General features: G+C 47.1%; 1 protein-coding gene across 3 annotated transcripts in view; it reads right to left on the reverse strand.

The window, feature by feature from the left end:
- Positions 1–19,517: 19,517 nt before the first annotated feature.
- LOC133139441 (LIM domain and actin-binding protein 1-like) overlaps positions 19,518–26,789 on the reverse strand; it is a 30,958-nt gene continuing 23,686 nt past the window's right edge. For all 3 annotated transcript variants that reach the window (XM_061258989.1, XM_061258991.1, XM_061258990.1), the window contains exons 5-10: positions 25,037–25,085; positions 24,496–24,605; positions 23,936–23,987; positions 23,236–23,315; positions 21,930–22,063; positions 19,518–21,561 (exon numbers count right to left, since the gene is read on the reverse strand). In XM_061258989.1, the coding sequence (XP_061114973.1) occupies positions 20,631–21,561; positions 21,930–22,063; positions 23,236–23,315; positions 23,936–23,987; positions 24,496–24,605; positions 25,037–25,085 (1,356 nt within the window). In that variant the 3' untranslated portion in view covers positions 19,518–20,630. The remainder of the gene's footprint in view (positions 21,562–21,929; positions 22,064–23,235; positions 23,316–23,935; positions 23,988–24,495; positions 24,606–25,036; positions 25,086–26,789) is intronic.

Here is a 26,789-nt window from a genome sequence, read left to right on the forward strand (position 1 = left end):
CAGCAATCCTCCTTGGTCGGTCCTCCAGTAACGATGAGCCGTGTCTGGGCGGCCCGTAGCGTAGTGGTTAAGGTAAATGACTGGGACATGCAAGGTCGATGGTTCGATCCCCCACTCAAGTTCTGCACAGCTGTTGGGCCCTTGAGCAAGGCCCTTAACCCTGCATTGCTCCAGGGGAAGATTGTCTCCTGCTTAGTCTAATCAACTGTACGTCAATCTAGACAAGAGTGTCTGCCAAATGCAATTTATGTCATGTAATGTAATGTGTCTGCTTGGCCATGAAGGACATGGACATTTTAATCAAATGCAGTCCAGAGTTCAAATGCCATTCACTAAAGACAGATGGACACACAAATGATGCTTACCTCAGAAGAAGGTGGGTTTAGGGTGGATAAATATTTTCCCCTCTAAGTACACCATGAATGCAAGCTTTGAGAGGCAGGCAGAGAAGACATCCTGGTGATTTAGTAGGGAGAATCCAGGGAGGGATGTGAGTTAGGAGGGGGTAGGAGGAGGGATGGTGGCAGAGCAGCCTGGATTCGTCATTGCTGATGTGAGGAGGTCTGGAGCCCCTACCTGTTTAGCCTGGGTCAGTCTGCACCAAACCTGGGCGAGTCTACGTCAAGCCTGGGTCAGTCTATGTCAAGCTTGGGTCAGTCTGCGCCAAACCTGGGTGAGTCTAAGTCAAGCCAGGGTCAGTCTGCGCCGAACCTGGGTGAGTCTACGTCAAGCCTGGGTCAGTTTGCACCAAACCTGGGCGAGTCTACGTCAAGCCTGGGTCAGTCTATGTCAAGCTTGGGTGAGTCTGCGCCAAACCTGGGTGAGTCTACGTCAAGCCAGGGTCAGTCTGCGCCGAACCTGGGTGAGTCTACGTCAAGCCTGGGTCAGTCTATGTCAAGCTTGGGTGAGTCTGCGCCAAACCTGGGTGGGTCTACGTCAAGCCAGAGTCAGTCTGCACCAAACCTGGGTGAGTCTACGTCAAGCCTGGGTCAGTCTATGTCAAGCTTGGGTGAGTCTGCGCCAAACCTGGGTGAGTCTACGTCAAGCCAGGGTCAGTCTGCGCTGAACCTGGGTCAGTCTACGTCAAGCCAGGGTCAGTCTATGTCAAGCTTGGGTGAGTCTGCGCCAAACCTGGGTGAGTCTACGTCAAGCCAGGGTCAGTCTGCGCTGAACCTGGGTCAGTCTACGTCAAGCCAGGGTCAGTCTACATCAAGCCTTGGTGAGTCTACGTCAAGCCTGGGTCAGTCTACGTCAAGCCTGGGTCAGTCTACATCAAGCCTGGGTCAGTCTGTGTCAAGCTTGGGTCAGTCTGCGCCAAACCAGGGTCAGTCTGTGCCGAACCTGGGTCAGTCTACGTCAAGCCAGGGTCAGTCTACATCAAGCCTTGGTCAGTCTGCATCACGCCTGGATCATTCTGTGTCAAGTGTGGGTCAGTCTACGTCAAGCCTGGTTCAGTCTGAGTCAAGGCCTTGAGTCAATCTGCTTCAAGCCTTATTTCTGTCTGTCTGCCTGTCATGGCTGGTGTTGGTTGCCCCTGGTCAGAACAGTCCAGTACCCATTTCAAACTTGACAACGGACAACAGATTTTCACGGATTCCTCTTCAATAATTGGGGGAATGAGGAATGTCTGGTATTCTGGCTCTGGGGTTTAAAATGGCCGCCATGCTGAGACAATGGCTTGGGCCTGGCATACCCTCAGCAACTGAGGAGCGCCATCCATGCTTACGCCTCCTGCACCTGCTCCTTACAAAACAAACCCTCTGTTTGCGTCCAAGCGTGTATTGGCTGAAAAACATCGGTTCATGTTTGGAATGATTCCTTCCATCTGTGTCTTTTCCCCTGGTAACCCCCCCTCACAAGTGTGTGGCCAGCTCCGTGGCTGCACTCCTGCATGTTACTCTGGAAGTAGGTAGCTGTTATCCTTTGACACACATCTACTGTATGAGGTGGTGTTCTTCCATTTACACAGTGCTATGCTAGTTTGGACTGGTCTAATCCCAGGACAGATGTTGGAGAGATGTTGTCACAGCACCTGGTTTGGAGCTCTGTGCCATTTTGTGTTGCTCTGTGTCACACTGTGTTGCTCTGTGTCAGTCTATGTTGCTCTGTGTCATACTATGTTTTTCTGTGTCAGCCTGTGTTGCTCTGTTTCACACTGTGTTGCTCTGTGTCAGTCTATGTTGCTCTGTGTCATACTATGTTTTTCTGTGTCAGCCTGTGTTGCTCTGTGTCACACTGTGTTGTTCTGTGTCAGTCTGTGTTTCTCTGTGTTGCTCTGTGTCACACTGTGTTGCTCTGTGCTGCTCTGTGTCCATCTGTATGGCTCTGTATCACTCTGAGCTGATCGGTCCCCAAAATCAGGAGGCAGGAAGAATCACAGCCTCCTCAGCTTAGTCAAACAAAATATCTTTCCTCTCAGAAGGTATTTGTTTATGTATTCATATTTTTACATTAGCATATTTTGGATTCTCAGACAAAATACACCCAGTCTGGTTTACATATCTTTGGTAATATTATGATTGTTGTCATTTTTTGCATACTTGTTTTAGCAAATGTGTGCCTGATTTAGATGTGCTGTGTTAGATAGTTGAAGCATACAGCTGAAAATGGGTGTTGGTTAAAGGTGTCAACGGTTAAGCACTGTACTGGGGAGGGAGTTTTTTAGTTTTTTACTATTTTATGGTACAGTGCCTTCTATGGAGCACTGTGAAAACCAGCAGAAAAATGTCTGCTCTTGGTAAAAATCTGTTTCTCCGTCCTCCTGCCTAGTCTCTCTGGTCTCACTGAGATCACTGCTTTTAAAACTATGCTGTTTGCACTCAGAGTAGCAATGTGGACTTGCTTCACCAGGGATTCAAACACAGAGTGCTGGTAATGCAGTAGGGAAAGGCGGGTAGCCAAGAGTGACACTATGCTAAGCTATGCTACACTTTGCTATACTATGCTATGCTACGCTATGCGCGTGGCATGGAATGTAAGTGGTATGCTTTCACCTAAATCTGCCTGGGAACAGTCGACAAATAACTTATTGAGCTGGTATTTCACTTTGTCACACCTCACCTGAGGATGGAGCCTGCAGCCCCGGTGCTGTGCCCCTGTGCTGCCTGCTGTCTGCAGTGTTATCTGAGGAAGCATGTGGCGTGGCAGGAAACAGGAGGGACAGGATTTATGGTAGGAAAGAAACCCGCGCCCACCATGTTTTCAGCGGTTTGTGAAATTGGATTGGATGGTTTGGGTGGCTGGGGCATATGGGTCTCACAGACTGCCAGGGCTTCATTACCCAGGGCTGGCATGAAGTGGGTACGGTTAAACGAGGGCTCGCCAGCATCCTCTGAGTCATGGAGCTCGGCAGCTGACCCCATCGGCACCTGGCTTCCTCTTTGGTGTCCATGGAAACGGACGGAGGGAAGTGACTCAGAACGCTGGTATCTGTGGAAGACTTTGGAGTAACCAACCCCCAGGACTGCTCCCAATCCTCAGACCACACTTACTCCTCCTGCCCTCTCACCCACACATACACAGACACACACATGTACACACACTCACCCACACATACACAGACACACACATGTACACACACTCACCCACACACACACTCACACACACACGTACACACACTCACACACACAGACACACATACACACACACACACATGTACACACACTCACCCACACATACACAGACACACACATGTACACACACTCATACACACATACACACACACACGTACACACACTCACCCACACATACACACACATGAACACACTCACCCACACATACACAGACACACACATGTACAAACACTCACCCACACATACACAGACACACACATGTACACACACTCACCCACACATACACAGACACACACATGTACACTCACCCACACATACACAGACACACACATGTACGTACACACACACACACACACACACACACACACACATGTACACACACAGACACACACACCTCACACCACACTTACTCCTCCTGCCCTCTCTGGATCTCAACAGAGTGCAGCTGCCCATAACACACACTCACACATTTACACACAGACATGCGCACACATAATACAATAGTCGCTGTAGTACTGTGTGGGCTGTAGGGTGTAAAATAGTCACTGACTCTCCTGTAGTACAGTGTGGCATGTAGGGTGTAAAATAGTCACTGACTCTCCTGTAGTGCTGTGTGGCATGTAGGGTGTAAAATAGTCACTGACTCTCCTGTAGTACTGTGTGGACGGGAGGGTGTAAAATCGTCACTGACTCTCCTGTAGTGCTGTGTGGCCAGTAGAGTGTAAAATAGTCACTGACTCTCCTGTAGTACTGTGTATGGCCTGGAGGGTGTAAAATAGTCACTTACTCTCCTGTAGTGCTGTGTGGCCAGTAGAGTGTAAAATAGTCACTGACTCTCCTGTAGTACTGTGTATGGCCTGGAGGGTGTAAAATAGTCACTTACTCTCATATAGAAGTGCGAGTTCCCCCTGGATTGGTGAGGAATTAAGGGATTGTAAAAAGAAAAAGAAGTTGACAAAACATGGCAATAAGAAGCTTTACCTTCATTGATTATGAAGTAGGCTCATCTTTCTCAGTATCAAGCAGTTCTTGATCCGTCCTGGTCTCTGGAGCACTAAGGCATTTGTGTCCGTTGCTATTTTATACTGCCTACTACTGTGAATAATTTTGGAGGGCACTGTACATGCAGTCTCTCTCTCTCTTTCTCTCTCTCTCTCGCTTTCTCTCTCTCACACACACACACACACAAGCACAAGCATGCATACATACACTCATAAATGCTCTCTCTCTCTCACTTTCTCTCATAGACAAACACACTCGTACGCACACGCACACATGCATAAGGAATTTAATCAGCACAGTGTATTTCCTGGGGGTGTTCTGTCTCAGGAAGATGACAGACAGATGCTCACCAACACGTACACAGACCGTTTAAACAAACCCACGCAAACTTCATTTTTTTCCCTTCCCAGATTGGCAGCAGGAGCAGACTTGCTCGCTCTGTGTTATTTAAAGACCGAGCGTGCACATCTGGAGCGCGTTTTAATGGCGTGTAAACAGGCGTGTGATGCGCCAACGCTCACTGCACAAATGTCATGGAAACAGGAGGAAAGGTGTCGTTGCAAAACAGCCAGAGGCCGGGGAAAGAGTCGGAGGCCAGCCCGGGCTCACGGACACCGTGCGAGCGCGAGGAGGTCTGGAACCTTCTCTGTCTCCAACTCCTCTGGGCCCTCACACAGAGAGAGGGAGGGAAATCTATTTCAGTAAACTTCCTCAAACATGAAATGGCTTTTTGACAGAAAGCAGTGACAAACTGCGAGTTCTTTAGCTGGACTATCAGAGATAATAGAGTAATACTTTATTTAACCCTGTGGGGTAATTTTTCCTCTGCATTTGACCCACCCTAGTTACTTAGGAGCAGTGGGCAGCCACCGAGCAGCACCCAGTCACCAGCACTCCAGTTCTGTGCCCAGTGTTTTGATGAAGGGCGATGGCAGGAGCACACCTAACCTGACATGCATATCTTTGAGTGTGGGAGGAAACCGGAGTACCCAGAGGAAACCCAGGAAGAATAACAGAATCTCCATGCAGAGAGACCCTCCAGGGGATTCAAACCCCAAACCGTCTTCTTGTGAGGAAACAGTGGTAGCCATCGCCGTCTGATTATTATTATAATACATTTGATGCAATGTAATGTAATACAATGTAATGTACTATAATGTAATGTTATGTGGATGTAATGTAATGTACTATAATGTAATTTAATGTGGATGTAATGTAATGTAATGTGGATGTAATGTAATGTAATGTGGATGTCATGTAATGTAATGTGGATGTCATGTAATGACATGTAATGAAGTGTAATGAGTCCCTTGCCCCTCCTGACTCGCTCTCAGACACAATTTCACTGTAGCTTGGGGTAAAAAAATATTGACAAGGAATTTGGTGCCATTAGCACATGCTGCACCTGTCGTCTGGGAAACAGGTCAACAAAACAAGCTATCACCCCCCCATCCCCCGTCCCCCGTCCCCTCCCGTCCCCCCCATGGTAAAAATGAGAGGAAGAGAGAGTGCGTCTGTCAGCACTCCACATGGAGCCAGCTGAGGTCTGCACGGAGGGGGCCAGGGTCATTCGATGTGCCCCCTATCATCAGAACGGCACGGAGTGGTGCAACACCCCCCCCCCCCCGCCCACCCCTAAAAGAGTGGAGGAGTGGCTGAGGGGCTGGAGAGACCGACAGAAACAGAAAGGCAGGGGGTACCCTTCAAATCAGCCCCCCTGTTTCTTGGCCTGAGAAGGTCGTGCTGGGAATTGGAGAAGCCAGGAAGTGGGTTTGAGGGTTTGCTGAAAGGGTCAACCACCTGGCATCCCCTGCTGGTGAGATCCACAGTCCCTGTGTAAAAACCAGTCCCTCAAACCCAAGAGCTGGGCTCCGGTGACTGAAGTTGTCATTGCTTTAATGTGAAATGCCCATTTAGGCTTGCTTGGGTCATCTTTTTGTTTGACTTGCGATTCCTGTTCCAATTCTTGTTTTAGCACTTGTGCAATTCATCTTTGTTGTTGTGTGGTTCCTGTAAGTCTTCTTGAGGTCCCAGTTTTGGTTTATCTTAAGGCTCATACTTTTATCCTTAATCATGTTCTTGTTAAGGTTTTTGGTGCTGTTCCTGTTAAAGTTCTGGTTTTCGTTTGAGTGCGTGCTTTTGCGAAAGTTCTTGCATTGGCTCTTGGGAGTCTTGCTGTAAATATTATTGTTATGGCTGTAAAGATTCTTGTTTTTGTTCTAGTTACCTGGTGAAGCTGTCTGGTTGAGCTCACATTTTATCTGAGTGGGAAAAGCACAGAGGTTGTTTGTGGGGAAGTGTGCCAGCACGTTAGAGGAAGACCCTGGACATAAGCATGCCTCTGCCTTGAACGTGTTCGGGGCGGCATTGCCTCACCATCAATAAGACCAGGGGAAAATGCAGGTCGATGCCAGGTCGCTAATGCCCGTGTGCACGCGTGTCTGTTGGTGATTAAGGCGCTGTGCGTGCCGGGTTCGTCTTTTTTCCCTCCTGAACGCAGGTTCTGCTTTCGTGCTTCCAAGAGTTTGGTTCCGTTTCTCCACACCCACCAAACATTCTACCCCCCACCCTCCGAATTCCCAACATTGTACGACCTGCGCCTGCTAGTTTTTTTTTTTTTTTTCATTTTTATTGAGATGAACAAGAATGCAGAAATTTGTAAACGACGGCCCAGAAATGTTTTCCATGGCTGTTAGCAGTTGGCTTTTTTTCTCTTTTTTTTTTTTCGCTCACGGAAATCTCCGGGTAATTAAAATGATGTGTTGCGAATTGGAAATGGTGTCTTTGAAGAAGGGGGGAGAGCGGGGGTGGAAAAGCTATGTGTCTGCGCCCCAGCAGCTGGACAGGGGTCAGTTTGGGCCCACGCGCTTTCCAGAGCCATGCAAGGCTAAGGTGCATTTAACAGAGATAACAATAATAATCAAATAGAAAAGTCTCATTCTACAGGTCAAGCATTTTACTGGTCATTTCCATAACTCGAGATCCTAGAGCAAACATTTTTCCATTTTACCCCCCAACACTTGTACATGGGCAGCCTGTAGCCTAGTGCTTAAGGTACATGACTGGGACCTGGAAGGTTGGTGGTTCAAGCCACGGTGTAGCCATGATAAGATCAGTGCAGCTGTTGGGCTCTTGAGCAAGGCCCTTGACCCCACATTGCTTCAGGGGTGATTGTCCCCTGCTTAGTCTAATCAACTGCAAGTCGCTTTCGATAAAAGCCTCATTTAATTTAAGGGTAGGATTGGTCAAGCATTGGTCATGAGGTGGCCACTCCGGAGAGATGTGATCTATGCCATCTCCTGTGGGAACAGGAGTAGTTAAAGAGCGGGAGAACTGCGTCCGTACCGTCAAAACTCAAGAGTCAAAACCGACAAGTTTAAATGTCGACCAAATGTCAACCCCTGATCAACAAAGTGTGTCATAAGGGCCTCCTGCACACTTGAAGTTTGCATTTCGTGGGAGCTGACCCTTCGGAAAATAGCTTTCTCTGCTGTTGTTTATAGATTGTTGTCATAGTCCTCCTACGTTAATTACACTGACACGACTTGGTCTTTGTCACTTCTTGTGTAGCTGTTTACACAGATAGGCATTTTCTTTCATCATTTTGATTTGGCGGCCGATGATTGACGCCCCCCATTTTTTCCGCCTGTTTCAGCTCTTGACGGATGTGGGTTTGGAACTCCGCCTGGCTGCATTTGGGCCTCGCAGGAAAGAATGATTCTTTCTTGATTTACTTGTTTTTTTCCCCCAAAAAACAACAGCTAAAAAACTCAAGATGGGCAATATAATTCCAGCCATAACTCTTGTGTTGGTTTGAATTTTACTGGATTCTCATTAGCCCCCTCTGCAGTTTATTCCAGGGAACTGCAGCATATTTCTGTTGGGCCAAAACTCCGTATGTTCCGTATGAGAAGCAGATTCATCAAAAGGCGAGTCAAGAGCAGCGCAGGGGTTGCCGAGGGTAACTATAGTCTGTGAAGTTGAGACGCGGGGCATGCCGGGCGTGACTGGCACAATGGATCGAGTGTGACTTTTGAGTTATTTTTCATACCTAACGCTCACAGCTTTCCTAGTTTTCTTCATTCAAAGTGTACAAACTTGATGGCATTGGAAAATTCACAGGTATCGAAGGTAAAACAAGGTGGTATTTTAGTGGCTTGAGATAAAAATGTAGGGGAACCCCATAACATGACAGTGAGATTGTCTGGGGATGCAGGAAATATCCATAATGTAACACTGGAAATCGGTGTGTGCCAGGTGCATGGTTATTAATAGAAAGTATACACTCACTGAGCACTTTATTCGGTAGACCTGTACACCAGCTTGTTAATTGAAATATTCTATCAGCCAATCATGTGGCAGCAACTAAATGCATATCTCCTGGGATTTTCACGCGCAGCATTCTCTAGAGTTTGCAGAGAATGGTGCGAAAAACTAAAAACATCCAGTGAGCCTCACCCACAAAAAGGAAAAGAATGTCCAGACTGGTCAAAGCTGACAGGAAGGTGACAGTAATGTAAAAAACCACACATTACAACAGTGGTATGCAGAAGAGCATCTCTGAACATACAATGTGGATAGGCTACAGCAGCCGAAGACCAATAAGTGTCAAATAAATACCTTATAAAGTGCTCACTGTATATGTATTGAAGAGAAATAAAGCAGCTCTGATTGTCAGTTCAGGGTAGATGGATGCTGTAGGGCGTAAAATAGTCACTGCCTCTCCTGTAGTACTGTGTAGCCTGTAGGGGGTAAAATAGACACTGACTCTCCTGTAGTACTGTGTAGCCTGTAGGGCGTAAAATAGTCACTGACTCTCCTGTAGTACTGTGTAGCCTGTAGGGCGTAAAATAGTCACTGCCTCTCCTGTAGTACTGTGTAGCCTGTAGGGGGTAAAATAGACACTGACTCTCCTGTAGTACTGTGTAGCCTGTAGGGGGTAAAATAGACACTGACTCTCCTGTAGTACTGTGTAGCCTGTAGGGTGTAAAATAGTCACTGCCTCTCCTGTAGTACTGTGTAGCCTGTAGGGTGTAAAATAGACACTGACTCTCCTGTAGTACTGTGTGGCCCGTAAGGTGTAGAAAACCCCCTCCATCCCCAGTTTGGTCATGTGCCTTATGTGCTGGAAATTACCAGAACAATAAAGGGCCAAACACTCCTCCCTCCATTTGCCCTCTCACCTTGTTTCCCCATGGTTGGAACAGTGGGTGTGGCCTGCGGCCTCTGGTTTTGGGAGGTGCAGAGCGGCGTGGAGCGGCTCCAGATCGCAGGGGCCCTTTGCCCAGTCTTGTTGGGCTGGCGCGGTCTTTCCTTCCGAACGGGCCCTTCCTCCTGTGCGCTGTCAGGCAGAGTGCCTCGTTACCACAAACAGCGGTCCAAACATACCAGCCCACCACTCCTCTCATCGATGTTAAATCAGCCCTGACTTCTGTCGACTCATGTCCAACATCGCCCAACATCGCCCAACATCGCCTTTGCTTCAGAGGCTGGAATGGAAAGGCCTTGCTGTTTGTGTGCCTGCGTTTCTCTCCTTTCTCATCTTCTTGCCCTCTCTTCCTTTCTCCCCTCTTTCTCACCCTCTCACTCACTCTCTCTTACTCTCCCTTTCTCACTCTCCCTTTCCCTCTCTCACTCACTCTTTCTTTCTCACTCTCTCTGACTCTCTCTTGCTCTCTCTCACTCTCGTTCTCACCCTCTGTCTCACTCACCCTCTTTCTCATTCTCTCTCACTCCTTCACTCACTCTCTCTCTCTCTGACTCTCTGAAACTGCACTGAAAGGACCACTAGTCTATCTGTTGGAGTGGAAAGATGCGGAGGAAAGGGCAAAGAGTATTTTATTGGTTTTACCATTTGAATGCCTTGTAAATATACACTCACCGAGCACTTTATTATTACACCTACTTATTAATGCGATTATATAATCAGCCAATTGTGTGGCAGCTGTCATGTAGATACAGGTCAGGAGCTTCAGTTAATGTTCACATCAACCATCAGAATGGGGGGGAAAAATGTGATCTAAGAGCATGTCTGAACACACAACGCGACATAACTGTAAGCAGATAGGCTACTGCAGTAGAAGTCTAATAAAGTGCCTAATAAAGTACTCACTGCGTGTATACATAAATGTTTCCTGGTGGGAGTTTACACAGTTTTTCAGTAAAGAGTGCTCACATGTCTCTCTGAACTGCAGGGTTTGATAACATAGCAGTGTGTACACAAGGCATACATGTCATTGTTATGCAAGGCCTATGGTGTTGACACAGGGCAGCAGGGTGGTGTGGGGGGGTGCGTGTGTGTGTGTGTGTGTGCGGGGGGGTGTGTGTGTGTGGGGGGGGGGGTGCATGTATGTGTGTGTGTATGTGTGTGCGGGGGTGTGTGTGTGGGGGAGTGCATCTGTGTGTGGGGGTGCAGGGGGTGTGTGTGTGTGTGTGTGTAGGGGGGCGTGCATGTGTGTGTGTGTGTGTGTAGGGGGGCGTGCATGTGTGTGTGTGTGTGTGTGTGTGTAGGGGGGCGTGCATGTGTGTGTGTGTGTGTAGGGGGGCGTGCATGTGTGTGTGTGTATATGTGAAGGGGGGGTTTGTGCATATATGTGTGTGCATGTGTGTGTGTGTGTGTGTGTGTGTGTGTGTGTAGGGGGCGTGCATGTGTGTGTGTGTGTGAAGGGGGGGTTTGTGCATATAACTGCTCCAGGAGATGGTATCGCCCCCCATGTGACCAATAACAGCCCCCGCTCATCAGATAGGGCCCCCGGCTTGGCCGCAGTACGCCCCCGGGCTTCTTGGAAGCGCATTATTTATTTACACTAATGGCTTCTGCAGCCAGGCGGGAGGAGGAAGGAGCCTGCCGCTCTCAGGGATTTATCCCACTTTTACTTGACTTTACTCAGCGTATTTACAGCCGTGACACAACAGAGCAACGTTTCTGCGTGCAGTGCACGTGTGCGTTTGTACTCGGTCCGCGCACATATGAACGCGAGCGCACACACAACCAGCTTAGAGCTCCGGTCCGATTCGCGTCCGTTTCGAGACCAGGCTGGTGGAGCCGTCCGACGGCAGTAATCGAGGCTGAAAAAATTAGCAGTGGGGGAAGACGAAGATGAAGAAATAACATTCATTTTTTTAGGCAAACTGCCGATGGTTTAAAGATTGAAGTTGTGTGAGTGCGTGGCTCGTATGTGTGTGCGTGTATGTGTGTGTGTGTGTGCAAGTGTGAGAACATCCAGAACTCCAAAAGTATAATAGTAGAGTGGGATTTCTCATTTTTGCTATATTTAGTGTGCCAAGCAACGAGGCTTTCCTATGACTATTACTTTTAGATCTTGTGCAGTTCTTTTGTCGTTCCCATGGGAACCACTTGGTAACTTTCTGTGAAAATAGGCACACTGATAGAACTCCATCCCAAACGGTGATTTTCTAAATTATGGGCCTATAATTGGCATGTACATTCACTGAGCACTTTATTAGGTAGACCTGTACACCAGCTTGTTAATGCAAATATTGAATCAGCCAATCATATGGCAGCAACTAAGTGGATGAAAGCAGACATGGTCAAGAGGTTCAGCTATTTTTCAGACCAAATGTCAGAATGGTGAAGAAATGTGATCTAATTGATTGTTGGTACCAGACAGGGTGGTTTGAATATCTCACAAACTGCTGATTTTCACTCACAACAGTCTCTAGAGTTTGCAGAGAATGGTGAGAAAAAACAAATCCAGTGAGCAGCAGTTTTGCAGGCAAAAGCGTGTTGTTAATGAGAGAGGTCAGTGGAGAAGGGCCAGACTGGTCAAATAACCACACATTACAACATAGGTATGCAGAAGAGCATCTCCGAACACACAACACATCATAACTCAAAGTGGATAGGCTACAGAAGCAGAAGTCCAATAAGTCTAATAAATACCTAATTAAGTGTATAATAATAATGTATTTATATCATGTCTGGGCATGGATAACAAATTTGACCCAAGGACCCATAACTTCAGGCACTATATACAGTGGGCTCCAGAATTATTGGCAACCTTGATAAATATTAACATAAATTGCTGTAAACAAACAGTACATTTTACAGTACAATACAGTTATTGATATGAGATTTATTTTTCAACATGTGTAAACTTTTTTTCAGTTGGTCACTTCCTAGTTAGCACAAGCTGCCGCTGATGCTGTCAGAACCCGCGCCGTAAGCCTGGCAGTATAATGAGCGTGGCAGTCACGGCACACACACTCGATAGCACGTTAGCTCGATAGCGCTCGATAGCACGTTAGCTCGATAGCGCTCGATAGCGCTCGATAGCATGACACGCTCCTGTGAATTGCTCCTCGTCCCGCAATCTTCTCGAGCTGCTGGCCCATCGTGTTACTTGTGTTGGCAGAGTCTGTCTATGTTCTCAGCTCAAGGGGAATCTGTAAAAATGTAAGCTGTCCTCGTTTCCGTAGATAAGGGGGCCTGCTATGAAAATAAATGATGTAATCTAATGCTCTTGAAATAACATAAACAATACCTGCGAAATCTGATGCGAAGCAAAGGCTAAAATGTTGCGGTGGAAGAGGGCGATGCCAAGTAGACAAGCCAAGAGCTGCTATCTGTATACTGGCTTTATCACAGTTGTAGGTATTTTCAATTTCATCTTTTTGAAAACAGGGGATCAAACTGGATAATCCTAAAAATAGACACCCAAGAGGAGTTGCTGATCTGTGGCCAAACATGCGGGTGAGTCTACTGATCTCTCTCTCTCTCACCTCTGTCACTTCGTATGCATTATAGACAGGCAATCACCTTTGACCTCTGAAAACAGGGGTTCTTTAATTTAGAAAGTGTGTGATGGACTCTGCAGTCTGAAATATCACACTGAAATATCACGTGAAGTGGTCTGGTCCTTTCTGTGGTCACTAGACCCCGAGGTGTTTGATGTCATGAGCAGCAGTGAATGGATAATGAATTACCGCTGATCCCAGCCCAGGCCTGAAGTGCAAATAACTGCATCCAGTTACATACACGCCAAACACACACACATACACACACACACACCCCAAACACACACACATACACACACACCCACCCCAAACACACACACATACACACACACACACACACACACACATACACACACACCCACCCCAAACACACACACATACACACACACACCCACCCCAAACACACACATAACCCACACACACCCACCCCAAACACACACACAAACAAACACACACACCCACACCCCAAACACACACACACCTTACCCCCCCACACACACATACCCCAAACACACACACAGACAACCAAACACACACCCCCACATACACACAGACACACAAACACACACACCCACCCCCCACACACACACATACCCCAAACACAACACAAAGCCCCCCCCCACAGGTGCCAAACAGGAGACTGAGCCCAGGATGTACTTATCAAAGAAGCTGAGAGCTCCAGATATGAGCTTTAAGAGGAGGGAGCAGGGGGCGATAAGAGCCTGTCATCTCATCTAACGGAAGCGGCATCCCCGAGAGAGAAACACAGAGAAACACAGAGAAACACCGAGAAACACAGAGAAACACCGAGAAACACAGAGAAAGACAGGGTGAAACACAGAGAAACACAGGGTGAAACACAGGGTGAAACACAGAGAAACACAGGGTGAAACACAGGGTGAAACACAGGGTGAAACACAGAGAAACACAAAGAAACACAGAGAAACACAGGGTGAAACACAGAGAAACACAGGGTGAAACACAGAGAAACACAGAGAAACACAGAGAGAAACACAGGGTGAAACACAGGGTGAAACACAGAAACACAGAGAAAAACATGGTGAAACAGATAAACACAGAGAAAAACAGGGTGAAACAGATAGAGAAACACAGAGAAACACAGGGTGAAACAGAGAGTGAAACACAGAGAAACACAGGGTGAAACAGAGAGCGAAACACAGAGAAACACAGAGAGAAACACAGAGGGAAACAGATAGAGAAACACAGAGGGAAACAGAGAGAAACACAGAGGGAAACAGAGAGGGAGAAACACAGAAGGAAACAGATAGGGAGAAACACCGAGAGAAACACAGAAACAAAGAGAAACACAGATAAACACAAAGAAACACGGAGATAAACACAGAGAGCCACAGAGAGATAGAGCTAATGAAAGATATAGGGAGGGAGAGAGAAATAGAAAAAAAGACTGTGGTGAATGTAGCTCTGACCATATCAGTCATAATATCTGTCTGTAAAACCACATACAAATCTTCATCGGCGTAGGCTATGTGTGTGTTGTTCAATCATTACATTACATTACATTAATGGCATTTGGCAGACGCTCTTATCCAGAGCGATGTACAGCTCATTAGACTAAGCAGGAGACAATCCTCCCCTGGAGCAATGCAGGGTTAAGGGCCTTGCTCAAGGGCCCAGCGGCTGTGTGGATCATACTGTGGCTACACCGGGGATCAAACTGCCAACCTTGTGGGTTCCAAGTCATGTACCTTACCCACCATGCAACAGGCCGCCCCTATCACTTCCTAAGAATGGTTATGACAGCTTTCAGTATCTTGATTCCAGGCTTTCAATTGCCTTTGAAGTCTCTTATTGCCATTTGTGAACGCCACAGTTGTGCCAGTGAAAGTCAGGGAAGCCATTGTACTGTGAGGTTGTGTGGAAGCCAAAAGGAACTGCCCAAGATCCAAAGCGTCTGTGAAACATGGAGGTGGGGTTGTTATGGTTAGGATATATCGTTGATATAACAACTGATAGCCGCAAACGTCTGTGCTTTAGCCATACCGTGTGTGTTCTTTTGGTTCTGTACTCCGGCAGATTGGATTTGAAAATAAACAATGGATATGAGGTTAAAGTGCAAACTGTCACCTTCAGGATATTTACAGCCATATCGGGTGATCCGTGCAGGAATTACATCCCTTTCTACCAATGAAACACCGGCTGGTCCACGGGGGCGTTGTCCCACCGCTCACAGAAAAATGCGGTCGCATAAATCGTGAAAATCACCGCTGATAGACCAGCGGGTTTTTTTAAGGAAGCCGTATATCAAGAGGGAGATACAGTGTGTTCTGGGTAGTCTGCTAAAGCGTAAGAAATTATCCACAAGGAAAGGCTGGACTGGATGAGTGTGGTGTGTTTAGAACAGTCAGTGCTATAGGCCCTTGGGGATCCAGATGCGTACACTGTGATTTATCTCTTCGCAGAAGTGCTCTCTTCGCTTATCCAGCCTGCCGCCTCTCTGACTATTTTTAACTTCTTGCCGATATCATACTCCCGTGTTTGTTTAGCGTGTGTGTTGTTGTGACAGCGACCTGCATGGGAGCAGTAATGATACAGATACTTCATCTCGCGTGCACCCTAACAGCAACACCCCCCTGTGCTTTCCGTCCAGATTGTTTAAACAGTACCCGCTGTCTCCGACGGGTCCCATGACAACTCCACAAATATTTACCGGGCTGCGCAGTACTTTTCTTCTGCAGCCCGCCGTTAGCGTCCCCTCCTCTTTCTTCTCCTTTTATTTTATTATTTATTTGAAAATAGTCGTCTTATTGATTACTTTCGTGATTTTTCTTTTCTTCTGGGAAATAGTTTACGCATCGAAATTGTGTTTGCTTTTTTTCAATGCGTTACATGAAGAACATCTGTACAGGCGTGAGACGCGCGTGCCGTTTTGGGTGTCTGTTTTGACGTGTCTGATGTCTGGACGAGCCACGTTGATGTTGTGAAGGAACACGTTATAAACATTGCACGCTCACTAGGGACGTAAGGAGATACACTCAGAGAGGCAGGTCATAGAGGTCCACAATAATAAACCTGTACAAACTATACAAGTTTACACAGGAATTTAATTTAAGGTTACCGCAAAGTTTTCTTCCCTGACTGGCCGTTTTAATGGCAATTTGAATTCACCCAATTGAAGGTCTGGGCACAGGGAATCTCAGTTTCTGTCAGTGCCTGTCTCAGTGACACACACATGCACATGCACTCAAACACATATGCACACACACAAGCACAAACACATACACATATGCACACATACAAGCACAAACACAGGCACATATGTACACATACAAGCACACACACAAACACATGCACATGCACTCTAACACATATGCACACATACAAACACATGCACACATACAAGTACACACATGAACACATGCACATATGCACACATACAAGAACACACACAAACATGCACATATGCACACATACAAGCACACTCACAAACACATACAAGCACACACACATATGCACACATACAAACACACACAAACACACATGTTATGAAAATAACCTTTGTTTCCACTCTTAAAATCAAGTTGTGATGTGATTACAAAGTTTTCATTGTTTCAGATTGTGCTTTAAGTTGTTAAAGTTACTCAAACTAATGATCACTTTTGGGATCAAATATATACAATTATTATAATAATTATATAACTATTTGGGATAAATAATACAGCTTAGATGCTTCCCAGATAGCAAGTAACTCTGATTATGGCACGAGGTCAGCTGGAACTGGTGAAGATGGTGCCTGTAGTCGCGTGCTATCTGGGTTTATATTCAAGAAGGCATGCTTGTGCTGCAGTGAGATGAAATGAAGCTCAATGCACAGAAGCAAACTTACCCACGGTGCTATTCCACACTTATCTGAGTAACTATTTACATGTAGGCTATTGGGAAAGTGGGCATGGCTTACTCTGGATTAGATAATGAACAAAATTTAGTTAAATTGATAATTGTTATCACTGAACTCTTTAAATTCTCAAATAATGAAATCAATGTGTAATTTTGATTTCATAGTTAAAAAGTAGAATTTGATATTCAAAGCTTATCACGATACATGAAGTTGAAGTGAATAAGCAAGTGGACATGACTAAATTGGGCTGATGATTTTTACAGTGCACAAACACTCACATGCACACACACACACACACACGTACGCACACACTCACGCACATTAAACGCCGTTGTGTGAGTGTATATGGATGACTGTTATTTGTGGTGCTGGCGCACTGTCGCCCCCTTGTGTCCTATCAGGTATTGTACAGCCGGGCAGGTCCGTTCTATCATAATCGCTCCTGACATAAATCGGTGTTTATGTACAAATGTAAATTTTTGGCCATTTTGGCTTTCATCTTCAATGTGTAGAACAATATCTTGCCTTTCACAATCTGCATGTCTTAACGCCAAATTCAGAGTAACACAATCCTTCTTTTTTATTTTAGCTTTTAAACGCAAGGTGAAAGTAATACAGGAGTTACATTGTACATTGTTTGGAGGCTAGCCAGCTTGTCACCGTTCACCAGTCACAAACAACCTCCACATCAGCTGCGTTCATGGCTACATATTGATGTATTTCATTTCATGGTCTTAATGTGAAGAGTAAATGTTCAGAGTATAAATATAAAGGGTTTATACATAAGCTCATTTTTCGTTAGCTCAGTGTCGGTATTCTCCCAGCCTCACGTAATTCTTTGAAGCCGTTTTTCTCAAAAACATGGTTTGGTGGCACTCAAAATGAAATGGGACACAACCCCCTTGATATCTGGAGTAGAGAGATGCCTATCGTTAGAAAACTCAATACATTCTCCTCTTTAGATTCGTTTCTAAAACTGAAAACACATTTTGGGGTTAATACGACTGATTTTGATGGAGCAGGTCACATTTGAGAAATTTAGAAATGAATAATCAGGAATTAAACTGTAGCTATATGCTTGATCCCATTCCAGCATTGATATATTTCTGAGTTGGTGTTCTGAGATGCAGCATTAACAAGAGTAACCACTGTCAATTAACAAGCGCAGTTTATAACTGTCAATTAATAACTGCTATGGGGCATTCTGTCAGACATCAATTACTTTCTGACCTCACCATTTTAGGTTTTGATTAATGTTTTTATACATATTAACCTATTGGAGAGAGTGTTAGAATGTGGTTTGATTAACCACAATGACCAATTCAGGAGACAGGGGCCATCAAAGCTGATCCAAATTGAAAGACAATATGGACATAAAGACACAGATCATTTTAAAAAATAAACATTACAGTATGGTTTCTTATTATTGGAAAGCCTACAAACAAGAATGTCCAATTTCAACACTTTTGGTCCAAAATAAATACATATGTATATACTTATGTTAAAATATGTTACTAGTTTACTCATCTCCTGAAGCTTTTGTGTTGTGCTTTCTGTCAGCTGAGCAACAGCAGGGGTAGGTCAGTCTAACACACCAATCCCGATCTCCTTTTTCACCTCAAATGGGAAAACAGAAATACTATGTAATAATTATCACTGGGAAAACCTAAATAATGTGTAACAATTATCATCGCGACTAAGAAACTGACACGGCGTGAATGTGTGCAGCGCAAAGCCGTGCGAAGGTGTGAAGATCACTCATTGTCATGTTTGAAGCCACTGGTCACCACTGATCGTGTTTTGCTCTCATTTGGATGTAGACAGCTTGTTCTGCCTGTTACTGTGGATAGCTTCTCCCAAATCGAACACGCGCTGATCCGGAACGATCTGGAAGCTCAGTGATGTATCCGCGCTCAGCGAGAGTCGCCGCACCCGTCCAGTTCAGATGCTGAAATAAAGTGGTTGTGTGTGGATGTGTGGATATGTGTGGGTGTGCATATGTGCGTGTGTGTTTGTGCCTGTGTGTATGCGCTAGTGCATGAGGGAGTGTGTGCGTTAGTGGGTGCATGTGTGTGTGTTTGTGCATGCGTGTACGTGCGTGTGTACGTGTATACGTGTATATGTGTGCATGCGCATACTTTGATAGCTTGATAGCTTTGATAGGCAAACAAGCCAAAAATATTTATTTTAAAAATCACCAGACCAGTATGCATGAATCTTTTATTAATATCTTAAACAGAAACAAGAAAAAATGTTTTAGTTTGGACCTCTTAAAAACAAAAAAAAAACAACATTCACCCCCCCCCCCCCACAAATGGAATGTAATAAGCATTGCGGCAGTTAATTGGGTCCACATGCGACTGTTCGGATACGAACGCCTATCAGGACAAGTTTAGTGGTCAAATCTCTCTCTTCCATGCAGTGTGCAGAATCCACCCCCAAAAAGTGAATACATGTCTGTAAAGAACAGAGGAAATCTAAACCGAAAAGAACAGTTAAAACGCGTTCGAACCGCACTGGACTCCTGCGGTGTAGTTAAAACGCGTTTAAACGGCACTGGACCTGAGAGCTACAGTTAAAATGTGTTTTAACCCAGGCTGTGGAACAAGGAGCAGCAGCTCCAGCTCTAACCTGCGGTCCAGGGCCGTAAGCCTGAGGTTTACGCTCCAGATACGCACTGCTGATGAGCCGCTGCCCACCTGTGTGAAGGGGGGTCCGTCACACCAAAACGGCCAATGGCTGCAACGGCAATCGCTCAGACTCCGCCCCCTGATACAAGCCCACCAAACAAGAATCGCAAGAATTCTCCACATTCAAATACGGCCATGTTGAGTGTCTCTGTATGCATTAGGAATTACTTAGCAAGGTGGGTGAAGGATTGACCGTAGTCAACTCTTAAGACACCAGTCTTGACTAGACCTGAGAATGACCATGGTTGTGTTTCATACAGGCAAGACAACGTACAATATCAAACAAAATGTTAATTAAAAAACACTTCCTTGCATGTTAGCCCTTGTTCTGTCTAAAGACAATGATTATTTAGGAAGTGGATGTTGTTTCTCTGCGTATAAAAGCTCGAAATTGCATAGGAAAATCATTTTAAAAAATACACAAAACAGACAGCTGTTTTTGGCCCGGTTCAACATTTAAAAGTGCAAAAAATGTTCAAATGGAATGAAGTACCAAAACTCTGAAAAGCAGCGCGGTAATTTATCCTTGAGGATCGATTATTAAAACAGTGGCTTAAAAAGGAGCCGGGAGCATTTGGCACGTAGTGCAGACCGGTGAGAAACATTAAAGCTCAGAGATGAAGGGGAATTGCACTGAAGCAGCCGGTTCTGACCGGGTGTCCGGGCCAAAGCTGGGATCTGAAGAACAGACCCCTGCTGGACGCGGTCGTCCTCTCAGCCCTCCTGCTCTTCCTACTCCTCCTCGTCCTCCTCGTCCTCCTCCTCCTCGTCCTCCTCGTCCTCATCATAGTAGCGGTTCCTCCTGATCACCTCCTCCACAGACTCCACAGACACCTCCCCCATGCCCTCGGCTGGGGGGGAGGGGGTAGGGGCTAACAGCTCTTCCTCCTCGTCCTCCTCCTCCTCTTCAGCCACTTCCTCCCGTTCTCCTGGCAGCGCTGCCTGCCTTTTGTCCACTTCCTGTCCCGGACCACTCCTTTCCTCTTCCTCTTCTTCTTCTTCTTCTTCCACTTCCTGTTGCTCTTCTGGGCCGGCCTCTCCGTTGAGGGCGCGGCCGTCGGGCGTGGCCGCCGCGGGCCTCTCGGCCTCCCTGTCGGGTGGGGGGCGGGGCCGGCTGCTCTCGGGGGCGGGGCCGGCCTGGGAAAAGGGGCGGCTCCTCTCCCGGAGGGCGGAGCTCTGGCGCAGGTCAGCGAGCTCGCTGCTCTCGGGGCTCTCCGCGGGGGCGGGCGGGGCGTCGCCCTCGGGGGGCCACTTGGCGCGGACGGGCTTCACGGCTCGGCCCTCTGGGGCGGGGCTGGCCCCGTCGGCGGGCGGCGGCCAGGAGATCTTCAGCCGCCTCGTCTCGGAGGGTCTCTCGGGCGTCTCCACGGCAACCTGGGCCGGCTTCTCCAGCGAGGCGGTCAGGATGTTGACCTTGGCCAATGGAGACTCCTCCACCGAGGGGCTCTGAAGCCCCGCCCCTCCATCCGCAGGGCCCGCCCCTGCTGCCCCAGGCCCCGCCTCCACATCAGGCCCCGCCTCCATGTCCCCGTCCCGGGCCTCCCACAGCTCTTTGTGTGGCCGGTGACCAAACCCCTCGTCATAGTTGCCCTTGGCTTTGAACAGCTGGTTGAAGTGAGGCTTGCAGTAAACGCTGCTGTGCAGGGAGGCGTAATTCCCAAGGCTGCCAGTAGAGGGAGACAGAGGACAATGATTCGAGGCATTTCATTTTTCCCATGAGAAACATTTGTCGTGTGAGATACACAACAAAGTGTTCATCAAACAAAAGAAACACAGAAATCTGGATTTAATAATAATAAACTATAATAATCTGCTTGTCTCTAAACTAGGTGTACCATACTCTTGTCCAAGAGGGCCACAGCATCAGGTTTTCTACCGAGCAGAAACACCCCAAAACCCAGTACTGAGGCTCTGCAGGAATGCTCTAAACCCGTAAAAGGTGTATTTATGCACACAGGGAAGAGACACAGAGTGAGGGGTGGGGTAGGAGGAGAAGAGGAGGAGTGAGGAAGACGATGAAGGGCAGCTGACCTCAGCTTGGTGCCGCAGTGCGAGCAGCGGAAGCAGGAGTTGTGGTAGACCTGCTGACCGGCCACCAGCCGCTCCAGAGGATACACAGTCTTCAGACACGACACACACGTCTCCCGCACCGGCAGCCCAAACCTCTACACACACACACACAGATACACACACACAGAAACACACACACACACACACACACACACACACACATACACACACACACAGATACACAGATACACACACACACACACACACAGATACACACACACACACACACACATACACACAGATACACACACACACACACACACACACACACACACACAGAAACACACACACACACACATACACACAGATACACACACAAACATACATACACAGACACAGACGCACACGCACACAGACACACGCACACAGATACACACACAAACATACAGACATACACAGACACACACAGAGAAACACACATACATAAACATACACACAGAGAGAAACACACACAGACACAATGGGTACACATATTCGGAATGCACTGGGTTCAAGATTTCCGTCATTGTTAGAAAGCAGTTTGCCCAACAGTGACAATAAGCACTCTCAAAGACCAAAGCAATGTATATGTATAAAAAGGCTCTAAAGAAATACAAACTGACATAAGGTAACCAATAACCATGTTTTTCAGTAATGCAATTTCAGCATGTTCTATTTTTAACGTTTTTTTAACGGCAAACAACATGCCCTCTCTCCGTGTTGGACCAAATTAAGCCTTTCAATGCACCAGCCACAGTGTGTTTTACTTGTATGCTATTTGTTCCTAGCGACTGGCTACTCTGTAGATTCTGTACTTCAAGCACTTGTTACTGGTGCTACATTTTCATGCTTGTCATTTCAATCATTTCCCATTACTGCACACTATATCTATTAATTGAATACATAAATGGTGACAAATACCCAGGCTTAATGACAATGGTACGTACATGCATGTAAAAACAAACACACACAAATGCGTACATACACGTACGCGCGCGCACACACACACACACACACACACACACACACACACATTTTAATGCTGTATTTAGGTCCACATTTATAAAACACATTATAAGAACCCAAATATGTTTCAGTTGAATTCTGAGGTCCTTCACTTGAGTATCAAACAATATACAATACAATAAACAATCCCATCTGAATTACTCACACACTCTCACACTCTCACACTCTCACATTCTCACATTCTCACATTCTCACACACACACACACACACACACACACACACACACACACACACACACAGACAGAGAGACAGAGCACTCACTCTGACAGGCTTGGCTGGGCCATTCTCCTGTTCCGGGGACGATACAGACATGTAGGAGCTGGGAGTTGCCACTCCATCCCCTAAGAGGCAGAAGTTACAGCGTTCTGACACCAGGAGGAGCCGTTAACAACCAAACCCTCCCACCCTCTGCCTTTTAATACAGGACTTCCCTCTAGGGCAGGGGTCGGCAACCCAGGTCCTGGAGAGCTGCAGGGTGCGCTGGCTTTCGTTGTTTCTCAGCACTTAATTGATCAATTAATGCAATCGATTACACAGTAAACTCGCCTCATCTGGTTTCTTGGGTCTGAATCGGTTGCTGGTATTAAGGCAAAAACAAAAACCAGCACACCTTGCAGCTCTGCAGGACCAGGGTTGCCGACCCCTGTTCTAGGGTCTTTGAGCGCGCTCGTTCCTGGTGACGGGTACGCACTTTGCACTTTGTCGCTCTGGATACCGAATGCCAGTAATGTAATGTAATGTAAGGGCTTTGACCAAGGACAGAGCATGTGGCTCCCAGGATGTGGTCTTGCTTGTGACGTTGAGTGAAATATCACGTTTCTGGACCGTAGCTCTAGAAGTGAAAGATTCACGAGAGCAAAGCACAAGGCCCTTCATTCCTGGACTCTCAGACCCACCTGTTACGTTCCCAGCAGCTCTGATTGGTTGGATATGGAAGTGATGTAAAAGGTGGGTGACTCACCCTGACTGTCTGTGGCAGGACCCAACTTCCTGTTGGACTCAGGGGCGGGGCTCTGTGAAGGGGGAGAGGCATATCCAGTGGCTAAGTTAGTAAAGGCTCTCACTACAAGGTCAGTACGTGAAAATCCCATGAGATCAGCAGTTTCTCAGACACTCAAATCACCCTGTCTGGCACCAACAATCATTCCACAGTCAAAGACCACATTTCTTCCCCATTCTGACATTTGGTCTGAAAAACAGCTGAACCTCTTGACCACGTCTGCATGCTTTTATGCATGTAGTTACTGCCACATGATCGGCTGATTAAATATTTGCATTAACAAGCTGGTGTACAGGTCTATCGAATAAAGTGATCACTGACTGTACACAGACATACACAGGAAGTGACATCAGATGAAACTAACACATGCCATAATACATTTACTTTCAGTTGGATACATTTTTCTGACAGTTGTTTTAGTTTTTCTGTGAAACATATGATGAAGATGAACTTGCTGTTGACATGAACAGATACACAGAATGGCTTATATGGCAGGTCCTCTCACACAGCTGCACACTCACGCTGCGCGTGGATGTGGGCGTCTCCTGCTTGGACACAGCAGCCTGGTACAGGGCCATCCTGTCCCGGAGGGGCGTGGCCTCCGCAAGGTCGTCTGGGGGGGTCGCCCCATCTGGGGGGAGAGGGGGGGAGAGAGAGCGAGGGTGAGAGAGAAACGTATAGATAACGCAGTGTTTCCCAGCCTACAGTTGTGCTGTAGTAAAGTTGTGTATGTACGTTAGGGTACAAGGTGCTATTTTTTATTTAATGCACATATCTGTAAGTGATCTTTGTTAATGTGATCTCTATACCCCCTGTATGTGACATAGGCAGGTGTGTGTGTGCACGTGTGTGTGTGTGTGTGTGTGTGAGTGTGAGTGTGAGTGTGAGTGTGAGTGTGAGTGTGAGTGTGAGTGTGAGTGTGTGAGTGTGAGTGTGAGTGTGTGTGTGCGCGTGTAAGTGTGCGCGTGTGTGTGTGCATGTGTGTGTGTGTGTGTGTGCGTGCGTGTGTGCGTGCGTGCGTTTGTGTGTGTGTGTGAGGCCGTTCTCTCTTTGGGGTTGTACCTCGGTCTCTTTCTTGTGTATCCAGGTCCTCTGAGGAGTTGTAGAACACCTGAGAGAGAGAGGAAGAGGAGCCACGGTCAAACCACGGTCTTTCACAGTGAAAGAACCAGCATGGTACAACCCTCCAAAAAGAACCAGGCTGGTTCTGTCCTTATAGAACTGTACCAAACTGGTTCTGCTCCTGAAGAACTGTACCAAACTGGTTCTGCTCCTGAAGAACTGTACCAAACTGGTTCTGCTCCTGAAGAACTGTACCAAACTGGTTCTGTACCCACAGCTGAGCTCATCAGAGAGGGTCAGCCAGGGGTTACCAACCCCCAATGAAGCACCCCCCACAGAGAGAGAGAGAGACTGGAGGAGACAGAGGGAGAGAGAGAGAGATGTCTTCAAAGGCTCTATTAAAGAGCTCTTGGGTGATTGGAGTTTGTGGCCGGCGCATAGCTCAGCGATGACATCACTCCTGTAAGGTATTCACATCCCCATCCTGTTCTCCCCCCACCCTGTGTGCTCCGTGCCCTGTTCTCTACCCACTTTGGCTTCATCTCCTGGAGCACACAGGGGGGTTTTGGAGGATGGGGGTTTGGTTGGTTGACCTCGTGGTGCTGAAATAAGCAGTCGTTGTTCAGGAGGCCTCCGTGATTACATTAAATATAGAGCCCCTTGGGCGGGGGGTGAAATCACGCGTTCTCGGATCGAAACACGCTCCAGGGGGCCTCTGGGTCAGAGTGATTCAGAGTGTGTGTGTGTGTGTGTGTGTGTGTGAGAGTGTGTGTGTGTGTGTGAGTGTGTGTGTGTGAGTGTGTGTGTGTGTGTGTGTGTGTGTGTGTGTGAGAGTGTGTGTGTGTGTGTGAGTGTGTGTGTGTGAGTGTGTGTGTGTGTGTGTGTGTCCGTGCTCTCAGCTCTGGGACTTTCCTGACTTTCCCCCGTACTGCCAGATCTAAACTCAGTTATTAGGTTCTTGGCTCCCTTCACAGGCCATGGAGTGCAGTGGTCAGAGAACAGGATGTGCAGTGCAGTGGTTAGAGAACAGGATGTGCAGTGCAGTAGTTAGAGAACAGGATGTGCAGTGGTAAGGGAACAGGATGTGCAGTGCAGTAGTTAGAGAACAGGATGTGCAGTGCAGTGGTCAGAGAACAGCATGTACAGTGCAGTGGTTAGAGAACAGCATGTACAGTGCAGTGGTCAGAGAACAGCATGTACAGTGCAGTGGTTAGAGAACAGCATGTGCAGTGCAGTGGTCAGAGAACAGCATGTACAGTGCAGTGGTTAGAGAACAGCATGTGCAGTGCAGTGGTCAGAGAACAGCATGTACAGTGCAGTGGTTAGAGAACAGCATGTGCAGTGCAGTGGTCAGAGAACAGCATGTGCAGTGCAGTAGTTAGAGAACAGGATGTGCAGTGGTCAGAGAACAGCATGTGCAGTGCAGTGGTTAGAGAACAGCATGTGCAGTGCAGTGGTCAGAGAACAGCATGTGCAGTGCAGTGGTCAGAGAACAGGATGTGGAGCACACAGCTGGTTTGGCACTTTCTTACACCCCCATTATACAGCCCTGAAGGAAATGCCAGACTCATTTAAAAGAGGTGTTTTTGGGCCTAGTGCCGGTGTAGCTGATCAAAATCTTTTTACAGCAGTGAAATGCATGCGGAGGGGGGCGGGGGTGTGAGGGCTAGTTCCCCGTAGCTACAGTTGAGAGAGGTGTGGCAGGTGTGTCGGGTCTGAAGACTTTTGAAGGTAACAGCACTCAGGGTCAACA

This window comes from Conger conger, chromosome 10 (genome assembly GCF_963514075.1).
Source record: "Conger conger chromosome 10, fConCon1.1, whole genome shotgun sequence".
NCBI classification, from domain to species: Eukaryota; Metazoa; Chordata; class Actinopteri; order Anguilliformes; family Congridae; genus Conger; species Conger conger.